This window comes from Rhinopithecus roxellana, chromosome 17, assembly GCF_007565055.1.
Source record: "Rhinopithecus roxellana isolate Shanxi Qingling chromosome 17, ASM756505v1, whole genome shotgun sequence".
Taxonomy (NCBI): domain Eukaryota; kingdom Metazoa; phylum Chordata; class Mammalia; order Primates; family Cercopithecidae; genus Rhinopithecus; species Rhinopithecus roxellana.
The window spans coordinates 78,524,092-78,539,870 of NC_044565.1; the positions used below are offsets into that span (position 1 = coordinate 78,524,092).

At 40.4% G+C, this 15,779-nt stretch overlaps 1 protein-coding gene across 4 annotated transcripts in view; it reads left to right on the top strand.

Moving 5' to 3' along the window:
* The window catches only part of CRIM1 (cysteine rich transmembrane BMP regulator 1), a 201,307-nt gene that overhangs the window by 86,643 nt on the left and 98,885 nt on the right, over positions 1 to 15,779 (top strand). For 3 of the 4 annotated variants that reach the window (XM_010373245.2, XM_010373263.2, XM_010373254.2), the window contains 2 exons: positions 133 to 375; positions 1,484 to 1,604. In XM_010373245.2, coding sequence (XP_010371547.1) covers positions 133 to 375; positions 1,484 to 1,604 — 364 coding nt within the window. The remainder of the gene's footprint in view (positions 1 to 132; positions 376 to 1,483; positions 1,605 to 15,779) is intronic. The other variant, XM_010373271.2, reaches the window with a different exon arrangement.

Here is a 15,779-nt window from a genome sequence, read left to right on the forward strand (position 1 = left end):
AGGTTTACACTGAATTTCTTTCCCTACTCTCCTCTTTGGCTACTTAAATAGATCATCAGGACTGTCTGTTCTTCTGTTGAAAGTGCCCCACACTGCCCTGGGCATAAGCTAAATTCTTTCTCTCCCATTTAGAAGAGAAGCCAGATTGCTCCAAGGCGCGCTGTGAAGTCCAGTTCTCTCCACGTTGTCCTGAAGATTCTGTTCTGATCGAGGGTTATGCTCCTCCCGGGGAGTGCTGTCCCTTACCCAGCCGCTGCGTGTGCAACCCCGCAGGCTGTCTGCGCAAAGTCTGCCAGCCGGGAAACCTGAACATACTAGTGTCAAAAGCCTCAGGGAAGCCGGGAGAGTGCTGTGACCTCTATGAGTGCAAACCAGGTATGCACGAGCTCTGTCTCAGCAGCCTCGTTCCTTTGCATCAGAGGGTAGCAGATCCCTCCTCAGCCACCCCTGGCCTCTCCTTTCACATGAAGATGGGCCTTCTCACTGGTGTCCTCTGAATCTGCCACCTTGGGCCAATGGCAGCTTGACTTCTGGCCTTGTAGTCAGAGAACCAGAGTGATCATCCACTGGTACATAAGCACCTTCAGATAGTGAGCGTGTCTTTTCCTCTTTTCTTCTGTTTTTCCTTCAAAGTATGCTTGACTGGGGAGGTAGGGTTAAAATTTATGGTACTATGGCAATCTGCTTCATTTCCCCAGAGAAGGTCAGAGACCTTATTTGCAGCTATATCTGCCACTTTGAATTATTACATTTAAAAACAATCATACATAAAACAGAAAGTTATTTTTAGATGAATACATGCATCAAAATGCCAGAAGTTTCATAATGCAACACTCAGCCCCAATCTTTCTCTTTGCCAATTCCCCCCCCATATCTGCCCTCTTTACTTTATAGCATGTGCCAAGTCATCTTTGACTGTTTACTCACCCTCTTTGCCAACATTTGATGTACTGTTGTGTCCCAGCTGTTTCTTGCTTTATATTATTTCTAACATCCTTGCTCTTGTGGCAGCATTTCCGATGTGGTCTGTGAACACTTCTGAGTTATAGTGATTTCCTCTTCGCAAGTTTCTAATCATCAGCCAGTTGTTTTTTTGTTTGGGTTTTTCTTTTTCTTTCTTTTTTTTAAACTACTAGATAAACACTCCAAGCAAAGTGATCCCTTGTCCATCTCTTAAACTATTCTGTCAATCAGAAATGCCTCTGGCTAACTGTCACCATCCATGTAACCACTGCTGGTTTAATTCTTTCTCTGTCTTCGTTGTAACTCTTAAATATCTCATCCCCACCTCTTTCGTTACACAGAAAATTTGAGGAATATTGCAGTTCTGTAACATTAACTGGAATAACATGCCGACACTAGGACTGGGCTTCTGGAAGCAAGGAGACTTTGGAAGTTTGTTAAGAGCTAGTATTTCATTTAGGGACTCCAAAAGCAAGTAAATGTAACAATAAACGGTGCCTCTCTGTTTGCCCCTTTTCAGTTTTCGGCGTGGACTGCAGGACTGTGGAATGCCCTTCTGTTCAGCAGACCGCGTGTCCCCCCGATAGCTACGAAACTCAAGTCAGACTCACCGCAGATGGTTGCTGTACTTTGCCAACAAGGTTAGTTTGCCATTAGTTTGTCAAGTTTTCTCCTCGTTTATTAGCATCATGACTAAGGTACATTTTGAGCATGCAGTTTGTTTTCCCATGAGAAATGTAGTCCTTTCCTGTCTCTCTGGAAGAAATCACTGAACTGTTTGCGTTACTTGGTATTTACATATGTCTTTCCTCAGATCAAAACCAGGTGTCATCAGGTTAAGTCATTAACCCTTATAGATTCTTTCTATAAGGGTGCCTGTACGCTTTCGAGGGCTGGGACCTATATAAGCAAATATGCCCCTCTGTATATAGATAGGGAGGCAGGCAGTGAGGTATCTGTCAAGAGTAGGCACGTCATTTGATCCTCTGCAGTGAATCTTGTAGGTGCTTAAACAACATGTTCAACGTGATGAAACATTGCACGCTTCATAGCACCACTCCACAGGGACCCTTGATGTTTGGAGTCACACGGCTGCCCAGACCCATTTCTTTCTGAGGCCCAGAGGAGTCTTCATTCTTACAGTGCTTTCTGGAGTAACAAACACGTCTCTCTTTGGCTTGACTGGGGGGAGGAGCCACTGTCATTTTAACGCTAGTAGCAGGGCATGCACTTAGCCCCCTAGAACTAGTTTTTCTCTAGAACATGAGGATCTCTGGGTCCTGTCCTTTATAGTCTACAGAGCACCACCATAGAGCTGTCCCTTCGTACTTGGCTTTGGGGAAGACTGTTCTTGGAAGTGTAGGGTTTACAGTCTGTTTTCCACTACTCACCCCTCTTCTCTGCCATGACCTCCCTTCCATCTTTTGCAGGTCAACAAGCCATGTTTATGACTAAGTCATCTCATGTTTTTCAGCTTTTGTTCTACATTTAATAAGATGAGTTAAAACTGTGCCCTATTTAACTCTGTTTCCAACCTCCTCTTCCTCAGTCCCAGCGCCAGGCATTTAGCTTCTAGGTTTGTTGCATGAGTACCTGTGATTATGCAAATGGTTTGATAAGATAGGAGTATATGTGGTCCATAGGTAAGGTAAGTATCAGTTATTTGTCCGTAATTGAAGAGACATCCAGAATTTGTTCTGATAATTACTTTTTCCTTCTTTCTTCTCATAAAATAAGTTAGATCCTTGGTATCTCCTAGCCTTTGTTCTGTCAAACCTAGGATTCTCTAAGACCTGTCCTTTATACTGTATCATAAAACAGCATAAGAACCTAATTAATGCAAAGATTTTTGTGAAGATAACATACATTGGTGCAGCAACCTTCCTATGACATTAGAATGTGATAATTTATGTGCAGATGCTTAGGAAGGGTTAAAATATTTTGCAAACATAAGGTATTACTGATCAGTGAAGGAGATAAATGGAGCATCACTAACAGTAACAGATGTCCCTTCAGGGTCTTCCTGAAAAGGAAGATGGTACATTATATTGGAGAACCTAATTAATCAAAACTAAGCCAGTTGTTAACGAGGAAGTCCTTTAGTGAGGAAAAGGGACAATTCTCAGTTCACTATTATAAATGTCACATAGCATCCTCTGCACATAGGAGTCATGGTCAGCTATTTTTTCAGTCACTCTAGGGGGTTGAAATTGTTAGAAGCTACAGGAAGGTATATTTAGTCTCAATTTAAAAAGGAACTTTCCCACAACTAGTGATGTTCTGTAGTGAATTGGCTGCTTCCTGAGGCAGACAGAGCTCCTTGGAGCTGGATAGATTTCTTTCCGTCTGGATGGCCACCTGCCCGGAATGCTTAGAAGAATTATATTAGGTTGGAAAGGAGGTTGAACTAGATGCCTTCCGTTTTATCCTCAAGCTTCTGTGAGTCTAGTAAATAAAACTTGAAGATGATTATTACTGTATTGACATAAGTTTGACTTTGGCATTCAAAAGCGAAGAATGGCCAGAGTTAAATTTGTCTCTAATCAACACATCGAAAACATAGAGAAGGAAGTCATTCAACATCCCACTGTAAATTATTTGCAGAAAAGAGATAGGTTCTCACAGCTCTTTAGTTTCCTGTATGTCAGATCATCAGTGACCCATACCCATCCCCTGCTCATTTGTTCCCTTTGAACAGGGTCTCCTCCCCCAGCTCTCTCACAAGCCCTGTGCCTTTGCAGTTGCCACTACCTCTTCCTGGACTCCCTTGCCCTTCTGTGTACATGTAGGCAGCTTCTGCCTCTCCTTCAAGACTGCATTTCTTGCTCATTGAAGTGTTGTCACTCTTTGGCCCCTGAAGATGACTTAAGTGCCCCTCTCTGCTCCTTTGTCATCCATCCCCCATGTATCTTTTTATCATAGCACTTTTCATAACACATTGAACACACTGATGTTTTTTTGTCTGTCTCTCCTGTCCTGTGTGATTCTCAAAGAAAGGGAGTATTTTGTAGCCTCTTGTACCTAAACATAATATGTCAGCCCACATCTATGGGTGAATGAATGGATTAACAAACAGGCCCTCTCTTAGCCAAGATGATTTATATGTTGAAGAAAAGAAAAAGAATGAATAGTTTTAGTTTCTAGTTACCTTCCTGCCATTGGGTTGTCATACTGCTCCCTGTCTCATTTTCAAACCCTTGCACTTTTCCCCCAGTCCCCGTCTGTATGGTGCGGTCCTCCTCAATCCTGTAGAAACCCTCCATTCCAAGCACAGCACTCATCTCTCACAGCATGGGATGCCTTTCTCTCTCCATTCCATCTCTTTTCATATTCCTCATCCAGCAGGATTCTAATTAAATTCTTCTCTATCCACGAGGTATTCATGCTTCAACCAACACGTGTCCCACTGCCTCGAAACTTCCCACATATCCTTTCCTATGCTGTCAATTAATTATCGACTTTCATACATTGTTATTGAATTGTCGCATGCGTGAAGTCTTGTCTCATCAGCTATACGATGTTCCTAAAGGTCAGGAATTGTGTCATCTTTTCTTTTCTTCTGTATGCATTAGTGCTGAATGAGTCGGTAAATGCAGAATATACTCAAGCTGTGACTTAGACCCATTCAGCCTAGTTTAGCATATTCAGTGGATTCCTGCGGAGGGTGATGGGGTAATAGGTTGTGTATCGATTAGAGAATAACAACCCAAATAATCACATGAAAATGAAAAAAAAAAAAAGCCTAACATGTAGTAATAGTGGTAGTATTTTAAGAGAAAAACTACGTAACTTTATTCTTGTGTGTGAGCCATGTTAAATGTCCGCTCTTTAAGAGCACGATGTTTAGGCATAAAGAAGAACATTATAGAACATATAAGATCATATGATGATTTGACTTTTACCAGCATACTTATAAGAGCATTGTTAAGAAGTTAGAGCCATTTGAGAGCAAAGCTGATTATGTGGAGAAATCAGAGGAGAAAGCCCTTTACATTTTAGGACATAATAAGGTAAAATATCTGAAACTTTAGTTGTAAAGAATTACCTTCAGTGAAAGTAACAACTCCCTTTTTGTAAGAATTTATTGTACTTTCATGGGCTAGAAAGTGCGTTTGTGGGCTTTTCTCCCCTGTCTTGAAGAATACATTCCTCCCTCCTTCATTCCCATCCAAATGGAGTTGCCCTTCCCTATGAGACTATTTCACCCATTCGGACCCCTAACTGCCCCATTTCTGCGTGAGCTTGATTTGTTAGTTTTCTCTTGAACTGTATGTTTTCAGTTGATTCATTCATCCATTCATTAAACACGAGTTGAGTTCTTACAAGTGACAGACACTACTCTCCAGATGTTCTTACCGTGCATGGGTATCACTTTCCACTTCTATCCCTGACAAATGCTGGTTTTCCCTTCTACCTCTGGTCTTTGTGAGTATAGGCTCTTCCTTATTTCCTTGCTGCCTTTCTGTCTTGTTTAACAGTCCGTCTTTTATTTTCACCTCTTTTGTGTCTTTTCTCTTGAACTTCATCCTGTTTAAACATCATTCTTGTGTGTGATATAATTAATTTTCAACCATTATTTAATTCTTCCTTCCCTCAACTTGGCTTAGATTTCCAGGCATCCCGCCGTTTCTTTTTATCCTTTTTTCTTCTGTTGGCACAAAGACATGATATGAGTTATATGGCAGTGCATTCTACATTTCAGGAGAGGGTGGGCCTAAACACCACACAATGACATAAAGGGAAAATGGGACTATCTGTGGGGTTCAGGACACCTTGTGGTCCTTGAAAGTCCCTTTGTGAGTGTCTGCACGTGTGTGCATGTACGGATGCTGCCGTGCATAAGAGAATTTACAACAGAAACTTACAAGTCAGATACATTTAATGCAAATTATTTATTTGCAGGGAAGAAAAAACCAAGATAGTCTTTAAGTGACATATAGATAACAATACCAGTCACAGCTTAAATGTGTAATATGCCTTGCTGTTTATAAAGCGTTTTCACTATTCTTATCTTACTGTCACTTTAATTCTATGAGGAATTTATAGGTATGAGAATGGAGATTGAGATAATAAGAGACTTGCAGAAAATCACAAATTTTCCTTGGTACAAGAGACAGAGCAGGTTCAAGGCTTCAATCCAGGATTTTTTATTGAAAACCCTGTGCTCTTTGCACTGGAGCTTTTTCAATAACAATGTTTTGTTGTTTTTAAGTCCAAGAAATATATCGGGGAATATGAATTTATATCTCACCAGCACATTTCTATCTGCCTACCACATACGTGTTTCAGTTATTCATTGCTGTGTAGTAGTCACCCCAAAAGAAGTAGCTGAAAATGACAAAGATTTATTCTTTGTTCTGATTCTGTGCGTTGACTGAGCAGTTCTTCTGTAGCCAGCTGGCAGGTTGACTGAGACTGAATGTCCCTCCCATGGTTTGGAAACTCAGCTGGGATGGCTGGAAAGACCCCTCTCCCTACGTGATGTCAGAAGCAGGAAAGGAAGTTGCAAAGCCTTTGGAGACCAAGAGTTGGAAATTACACAACACTTCTGCCATGTTCTGTTGGTTAAAGGAAGTCCCAGGACAAGCCCTTATTCAAAGGGTGGGAAAGTGGGTTCCACTTCTTGATGAGATAAGCCACAAAGAATGTGTGACCATTTTTAATCCACCCTAATCTACATTTAACCAAGATAGATGCCCTTTAGATTTCATTTTCTGATTGCAGGAATTTGGTGGCGTGTTGCAGATACGTGAACCTTTTCCAAACACTCATGCCCTTCTGGCCGTGGAGCTCTGGGTCTTCAGATGAAATTCGAGCAGCATTATAGTTAAGCCCCCTGTCCCCTCAGCAGCTCTTTTTCTGCTTCTTTCTTCACTTGCCATTTGGCAGTCCACCCAGGAGTGGACATGTGATTTAAGAGCCTCTGAGCCACCACCTCAGCTTTAAGTACCATTTAGCCGACCATTATTTTTAACCTTCTGCTTCTTGAAGAGTGCTGTGACCACCTAGGTTAAACTAGGTTTTCTCCCATCATACAAAAGGGAATGCTACTTTGGGATACCAGAAAATCTGCTTGATAAAACCAGCTCCATTTTTAAAACACAACAAAACTTGCAAAGATGTTGAATAGAGGGAGATTCTCCTCTATAATGGTTGAGCTTATCTGAGAGAAATGGATTCACCAGAGGAAGATGCATTTGGAGGATAGATCCAGCCTGGGCTATACATCTGAGAGTTCATGTTTTCCTGGTGTCCGCCAGCCCAGACCTCAGCCCAACTGGTCTATTTCTCAAGAAGACAGAGAGTTCTAAGACCACAGTGTTTTCTCTGCACTTCCCACTCCTTGCTTTTTCCAGTGTTTGGACCTAATTTTACAGACTCTTCACTTTGCCTCCGTAATTTTTCACCAGTGTTTCAGATACAGGCTTACATGGTAGACATTAACTAGTTAAAAAATCTAGACAGTAATACCTCCACCTTTCTCACTTTCACTATAAGTCACGAGTTTTTTAAATACCCTACACCTTTTGATAAGTAACTTCGTATCTTTTTATTAAAGATGAATGAACTTACCATATTATTGACAGTCACCTATTTTCAATTTATTTTTATGAAATGTCCCAAACTTTTTGTTCTAAAAGTTCTGTTATCAATTTGTTTTATAAATATGCCTGTCTTAAAAGTTATTGAGAAAAGTCCAATCCAGCTATTTTAAGGTAGAAATAAATTAAGTCATTGTTTATAATGTTCAAAAACTTAAAATAGAGTTTCTTCTGGGTTGTGTGCATTTCAGAAAGCCAGATTCCCAAGCTCCCTCCTGGCTCCTGCCTCCCTCTGACCAAAGGGCCTGATTCTCTTCCAGAACCTATATCTGGAGCATGTGTATCTCTTTCGTTCTGAGACACTAGACCAAAATCCTATTTTATTTTTAAATCAATCTTTAGAAGTATTTTTGCCTGTTTTTTTTTTTCCTTAGCTTCAAGGTAATTAAAAATGTTAGATTATCTGTTAGCTAATATGTTGACTAATATGTGACTTCTGTTTTCACCAAAAAATGTAGTAGAATATGTTGGACACGTGAAATCCTAAGTACAGTTTCACTGGAAATATTGACAAGCCAGAATCACAGGGCTCAACACGGGAGGCAGGCTGTATCGCTCTTCTGTTTCATAGAGGGAGCATTGTGGAGCTGAAAGAGTCCTACCCGGTGAGCATCAGCAGAGCTGGTCTGTGTGGCACATACCACTGAGCTGCACTGTCCCCTGTGGCCCTGGGCTCAGTCACCACCAGGCCCTCTCCTGCCCTGCCTCTCAGGAGCCCTAACATTCTGTGTCGTGCACTTTGTTATTGTCTATAAGCAGACGCATACCTGTGAGTAAACCATTCTGTAGCTAAAGAATAGTCCTCTGCACATCACCTGGTGCTGCTGTTCAGAAAGGGCACGAACCATGTGTTCAAAGCTAGAATCCAGACCCACTTCTGCATGAGTTTGGGTGAGTCTTTCACATTACCTGGATCTGTTTTCCAATCGGAGAAAGGAGGGGAGGAGCGATTTGATTGTCTCAAAAGTAACTTCTACCTCTAAATTCTTTCGCTTTCTAAAAACCTTTAGAGGGGAAGGAACCCAAGCCACTAGCGACAGGAGACTCTTGGGAAACAAAAGGAAAGAAAAATTTTCGGAAATTTCAGAGCTCAGAAAATAATGGGAGAGATACATGTCTCGGCTAGGGATAAGAAAGGGAGAAAGTCCAAAGAAAGTTATAAAAGAATTATGTTTTTTTTTTAGCTTTCTTAAAATAAAAAATAAAAGTTAGAAACAGCAAAATGAAATAAACTACTAGAGTAATGATTTAAGCCAGGGTAATCAGAACTGCTTGGGTTGTGAAAGCTGAGTAATAATTCAGTAAAATAGATTGCCTGTTTGGTCAATGGTTAGTTGACTATTGCTAGTTACCTTTTTTTTTTTCTTTACATCTATAAATAGATAGTCCCTGCATAGCAGAAGCAGAGAATATCTGGCCAAAGGCTGACTCCACAAGATAAGGATTTACTGTTAAACTGCTTTCTAATAGAATGTTGATATCTCTGCCTGTCAACCTGCCTTGGTAAATGTGCTGGGGAGGGCCATGTGTGTATGGTACCCCCACAGACTCACCTGTGTGAAACTGCATCAGCCCATGCATGGCTACTTGCTGGCCCTTGGACCCATATTTGCACTTGTTTCTCCCCTTCTGTTGCCACATCACTTTCCCTGAGGTCTAACTCTGTGTGTGTCTTCTCTGTCTTCAGCTTCTCCATATTCATATTGCTCTTTTCTGTATTTTACACTTAATTGTGCATACACACACAGAATTATATTCTTGGACAAGTTTTAGATTCTCTTTTCCTAGCTTTATGATTGAACCATTTCTTTCTATGTCTCTTAAAATGAAAAAAGATATACTCAAAGTGACTTTTTTCCCTGTTTGAACCTCAGTTTTATTTCTCTTCCATAAAACATTAACCGTAGAAGGCAGTTTCCCACTCATATCCTGTCCTATCACCACAGTTCCAGACTCTGTAACTCCAGGAAAGGAAATAAGATAAAAGGAAGGATGATAGTCCCATTGTGTCTGAAAAATATGTCAAATATACAGCCTATGACCAGAGTGAAGGTCATCAATGTCCTTTGCTTTCACTATAACATTTAAATATTTGTACTGAGCTGCTTCGATTTGAAATTGTGCTCTCAAGAAAATTCGTTTTGTTGGTGCTGTCTTGCATTATGATAATAGAACCTTAGCAGATTGCTAGCACACTGTTTCTTGTGAATAGAAAGAGATATTTAGGAAAAGTTTTCTGGGGTTCCAGAATTGACAGCCTGAAATTGACTCATACCGGATGAGGCCAGCCGAATGGAATCTTTGGCAGGTTATCCCTTCCCTTCAGAAGCACTTGAGTTAAATCAAAATTAATCTAACCACATAGCTACAGTGAGTGAAAACAAGGTACAGATTTAAAAATGCTCCAATCAGTTAAAACAATTTAATAATTAAATACTCATCGAAGACCTCATGGAAGGCAGAACACTGGGCTTGGTGTGGGATATAGTGGTGAATAAAATGTGGCACATGCGCCTGATTGGGGTGCCTGAAAGTGAGGGGGAAAATGGAACCAAGTTGGAAAACACTCTTCAGGAAATCATCCAGGAGAACTTCCCCAACCTAGTAGGGCAGGCCAACATCCAAATTCAGGAAATACAGAGAACGCCACAAAGATACTCCTCCAGAAGAGCAACTCCAAGACACATAATTGCCAGATTCACCAAAGTTGAAATGAAGGAAAAAATCTTAAGGGCAGCCAGAGAGAAAGGTCGGGTTACCCACAAAGGGAAGCCCATCAGACTAACAGCAGATCTCTCAGCAGAAACTCTACAAGCCAGAAGAGAGTGGGGGCCAATATTCAACGTTCTTAAAGAAAAGAATTTTAAACCCAGAATTTCATATCCAGCCAAACTAAGTTTCATAAGTGAAGGAGAAATAAAATCCTTTACAGATAAGCAAATGCTTAGAGATTTTGTCACCACCAGGCCTGCCTTACAAGAGACCCTGAAGGAAGCCCTAAACATGGAAAGGAACAACCGGTACCAGCCATTGCAAAAACATGCCAAAATGTAAAGACCATCGAGGCTAGGAAGAAACTGCATCAACTAACGAGCAAAATAACCAGTTAATATCTAATGGCAGGATCAAGTTCACACATAACAATATTAACCTTAAATGTTAATGGACTAAATGCTCCAATTAAAAGACACAGACTGGCAAACTGGATAAAGAGTCAAGACCCATCAGTCTGCTGTATTCAGGAGACCCATCTCACATGCAGAGACATACATAGGCTCAAAATAAAGGGATGGAGGAAGATCTACCAAGCAAATGGAGAACACAAAAAAGCAGGGGTTGCAATCCTTGTCTCTGATAAAACAGACTTTAAACCATCAAAGATCAAAAGAGACAAAGAAGGCCATTACATAATGGTAAAGGGATCAATTCAACAGGAAGAGCTAACTCTCCTAAATATATATGCACCCAATACAGGAGCACCCAGATTCATAAAGCAAGTCCTTAGGGACTTACAAAGAGACTTAGACTCCCATACAATAATAATGGGAGACTTCAACACTCCGCTGTCAACATTAGACAGATCAACGAGACAGAAAGTTAACAAGGATATCCAGGAATTGAACTCATCTCTGCACCAAGCGGACCTAATAGACATCTATAGAACTCTCCACCCCAAATCAACAGAATATACATTCTTCTCAGCACCACATCGCACTTATTCCAAAATTGACCACATAATTGGAAGTAAAGCACTCCTCAGCAAATGTAAAAGAACAGAAATTATAACAAACTGTCTCTCAGACCACAGTGCAATCAAACTAGAACTCAGGACTAAGAAACTCAATCAAAACCGCTCAACTACATGGAAACTGAACAACCTCCTCCTGAATGACTACTGGGTACATAACGAAATGAAAGCGGAAATAAAGATGTTCTTTGAAACCAATGAGAACAAAGATACAACATACCATAATCTCTGGGACACATTTAAAGCAGTGTGTAGAGGGAAATTTATAGCACTAAATGCCCACAAGAGAAAGCAGGAAAGATCTAAAATTGACACTCTAACATCACAATTAAAAGAACTAGAGAGGCAAGAGCAAACACATTCAAAAGCTAGCAGAAGGCAAGAAATAACTAAGATCAGAGCCGAACTGAAGGAGATAGAGACACAAAAAACCCTCCAAAAAATCAATGAATCCAGGAGTTGGTTTTTTGAAAAGATCAACAAAATTGACAGACCGCTAGCAAGGCTAATAAAGAAGAAAAGAGAGAGGAATCAAATAGATGCAATAAAAAATGATAAAGGGGATATCACCACTGACCCCACAGAAATACAAACTACCATCAGAGAATACTATAAACGCCTCTACGCAAATCAACTAGAAAATCTAGAAGAAATGGATAATTTCCTGGACACTTACACTCTCCCAAGGCTAAACCAGGAAGAAGTTGAATCCCTGAATAGACCAATAGCAGGCTCTGAAATTGAGGCAACAATTAATAGCCTACCCACCAAAAAAAGTCCAGGACCAGATGGATTCACAGCTGAATTCTACCAGAGGTACAAGGAGGAGCTGGTACCATTCCTTCTGAAACTATTCCAATCAATAGAAAAAGAGGGAATCCTCCCTAACTCATTTTATGAGGCCAACATCATCCTGATACCAAAGCCTGGCAGAGACACAACAAAAAAAGAGAATTTTAGACCAATATCCCTGATGAACATTGATGCAAAAATTCTCAATAAAATACTGGCAAACCGGATTCAGCAGCACATCAAAAAGCTTATCCACCATGATCAAGTGGGCTTCATCCCTGGGATGCAAGGCTGGTTCAACATTCGCAAATCAATAAACGTAATCCAGCATATAAACAGAACCAAAGACAAGAACCACATGATTGTCTCAATAGATGCAGAAAAGGCTTTTGACAAAATTCAACAGCCCTTCATGCTAAAAACGCTCAATAAATTCGGTATTGATGGAACGTATCTCAAAATAATAAGAGCCATTTATGACAAACCCACAGCTAATATCATACTGAATGGGCAAAAACTGGAAAAATTCCCTTTGAAAACTGGCACAAGACAGGGATGCCCTCTCTCACCACTCCTATTCAACATAGTGTTGGAAGTTCTGGCTAGGGCAATCAGGCAAGAGAAAGAAATCAAGGGTATCCAGTTAGGAAAAGAAGAAGTCAAATTATCCCTGTTTGCAGATGACATGATTGTATATTTAGAAAACCCCATCGTCTCAGCCCAAAATCTCCTTAAGCTGATAAGCAACTTCAGCAAAGTCTCAGGATACAAAATTAATGTGCAAAAATCACAAGCATTCTTATACACCAGTAACAGACAAGCAGAGAGCCAAATCAGGAATGAACTTCCATTCACAATTGCTTCAAAGAGAATAAAATACCTAGGAATCCAGCTTACAAGGGATGTAAAGGACCTCTTCAAGGAGAACTACAAACCACTGCTCAGTGAAATCAAAGAGGACACAAACAAATGGAAGAACATACCATGCTCATGGATAGGAAGAATCAATATCGTGAAAATGGCCATACTCCCCAAGGTTATTTATAGATTCAATGCCATCCCCATCAAGCTACCAATGAGTTTCTTCACAGAATTGGAAAAAACTGCTTTAAAGTTCATATGGAACCAAAAAAGAGCCCGCATTGCCAAGACAATCCTAAGTCAAAAGGACAAAGCTGGAGGCGTCACGCTACCTGACTTCAAACTATACTACAAGGCTACAGTAACCAAAACAGCATGGTACTGGTACCAAAACAGAGCTATAGACCAATGGAACAGAACAGAGTCCTCAGAAATAATACCACACATCTACAGCCATCTGATCTTTGACAAACCTGAGAGAAACAAGAAATGGGGAAAGGATTCCCTATTTAATAAATGGTGCTGGCAAAATTGGCTAGCCATAAGTAGAAAGCTGAAACTGGATCCTTTCCTTACCCCTTATACGAAGATTAATTCAAGATGGATTAGAGACTTAAATGTTAGACCTAATACCATAAAAACCCTAGAAGAAAATCTAGGTAGTACCATTCAGGACATAGGCATGGGCAAGGACTTCATGTCTAAAACACCAAAAGCAACGGCAGCAAAAGCAAAAATTGACAAATGGGATCTAATTAAACTAAAGAGCTTTTGCACAGCAAAAGAAACTACCATCAGAGTGAACAGGCAACCTACAGAATGGGAGAAAATTTTTGCAACCTACTCATCTGACAAAGGGCTAATATCCAGAATCTACAAAGAACTCAAACAAATATACGAGAAAAAAACAAACAACCCCATCAAAAAGTGGGGAAAGGATATGAACAGACATTTCTCAAAAGAAGATATTCATACAGGCAACAGACACATGAAAAAATGCTCATCGTCACTCGCCATCAGAGAAATGCAAATCAAAACCACAATGAGATACCATCTCACACCAGTTAGAATGGCAATCATTAAGAAGTCAGGAAACAACAGGTGTTGGAGAGGATGTGGAGAAATAGGAACACTTTTACACTGTTGGTGGGATTGTAAACTAGTTCAACCATTATGGAAAACAGTATGGCAATTCCTCAAGGATCTAGAACTAGATGTACCATATGACCCAGCCATCCCACTACTGGGTATATACCCAAAGGATTATAAATTAGTCTACTACAAAGACACATGCACACGTATGTTTATTGCGGCACTATTCACAATAGCAAAGACTTGGAATCAACCCAAATGTCCATCTGTGACAGACTGGATTAAGAAAATGTGGCACATATACACCATGGAATACTATGCAGCCATAAAAAAGGATGAGTTTGCGTCCTTTGTAGGGACATGGATGCAGCTGGAAACCATCATTCTTAGCAAACTATCACAAGAAGAGAAAACCAAACACCGCATGTTCTCACTCATAGGTGGGAACTGAACAATGAGATCACTTGGACTCGGGAAGGGGAACATCACGCACTGGGGCCTATCATGGGGAGGGGGGAGGGGGGAGGGGGGAGGAGGGAGGGATTGCATTGTGGAGTTATACATGATATAAATGATGAATTGATGGGTGCTGACGAGTTGATGGGTGCAGCACACCAACATGGCATAAGTATACATATGTAACAAACCTGCACGTTATGCACATGTACCCTAGAACTTAAAGTATAATTAAAAAAAAAAAAAAAAAAAATCTGCTTCAGACTCAGTAGTAAATATTGCAAATGCATTTGTTATTCTTTGGAATACAATGGAAGCAGAAGTGACAGAATTATTCTTGTAAATTGCTTTCATAAATGTTCCTTTGGAATTAAACATTCTTGAACTCTTAAAAAAAAAAAAAAAAAAAAAAAAAAAAAAAATGTGGCACATGCTTAAAGGATCTTAACGTCTTGCAGATATGACCAATGCCAGTTTCAAAAAGGCTCCCGAGTTTTGGAAGGTAATAAGAAGGAAACACACAACATGCACACACAGTCATCTGCCTTCAAGGAAAGAATCAATTAATAGACAGTCTTTCTACCAAACAATGAAAACCAGATTTAAGAAAAACCATACAATAATATGCCAGCTTTAAATCCAAACTGAGAAATCAAGGACCTCAAAAAGCACATATACATATGGAACAACAGATAACAGTTTTTTCTTACCCCTCCCTTCCCTCCTAAAAACTCAGTAGGACAGGAGGGATTTTCTTATTCCTCTCCTCTAGAACAACTGTCTACTTCTGAGAAATGGAACGAGCAGCAGCATCAAGAGTCCTTTAGTGCCCTCTGTGCTCAAGTGCTTATCCTTCTGTGGTAGAGCCTTCCAGAGTTTGTCAACTCTTATCTCCAGAGCTCCAGCCTATAACTCTGTGATTTGAAGTCTTTAGGAGGGTGTTGGAAGGTGGGAGGATCGCACAAGGGTCAGGGGCTGTCAACACAGGAAACATCAACCCAACCCGACAAACGTGTCAAAGCCAGAAACTTCCTGAGGGTGACTTGGAACTGTCAGGGTCATGTTCAGAGCTCAGAAAGCACTTCTTTTTTTCTTCTTGGAGACAGTGTTAAGTTTTTAGGCCACCAAATAATATTTACTGTAGATTCATGTGCTTTTACATTGTGCTAGGCAATTAAGTTGCTTGTATTATGCCTACTCAAGCTAACCAGTTTTAACTATCCCTGCGTATGCATTTTCAAAAGGACTTTATCAAATTAAGAGTC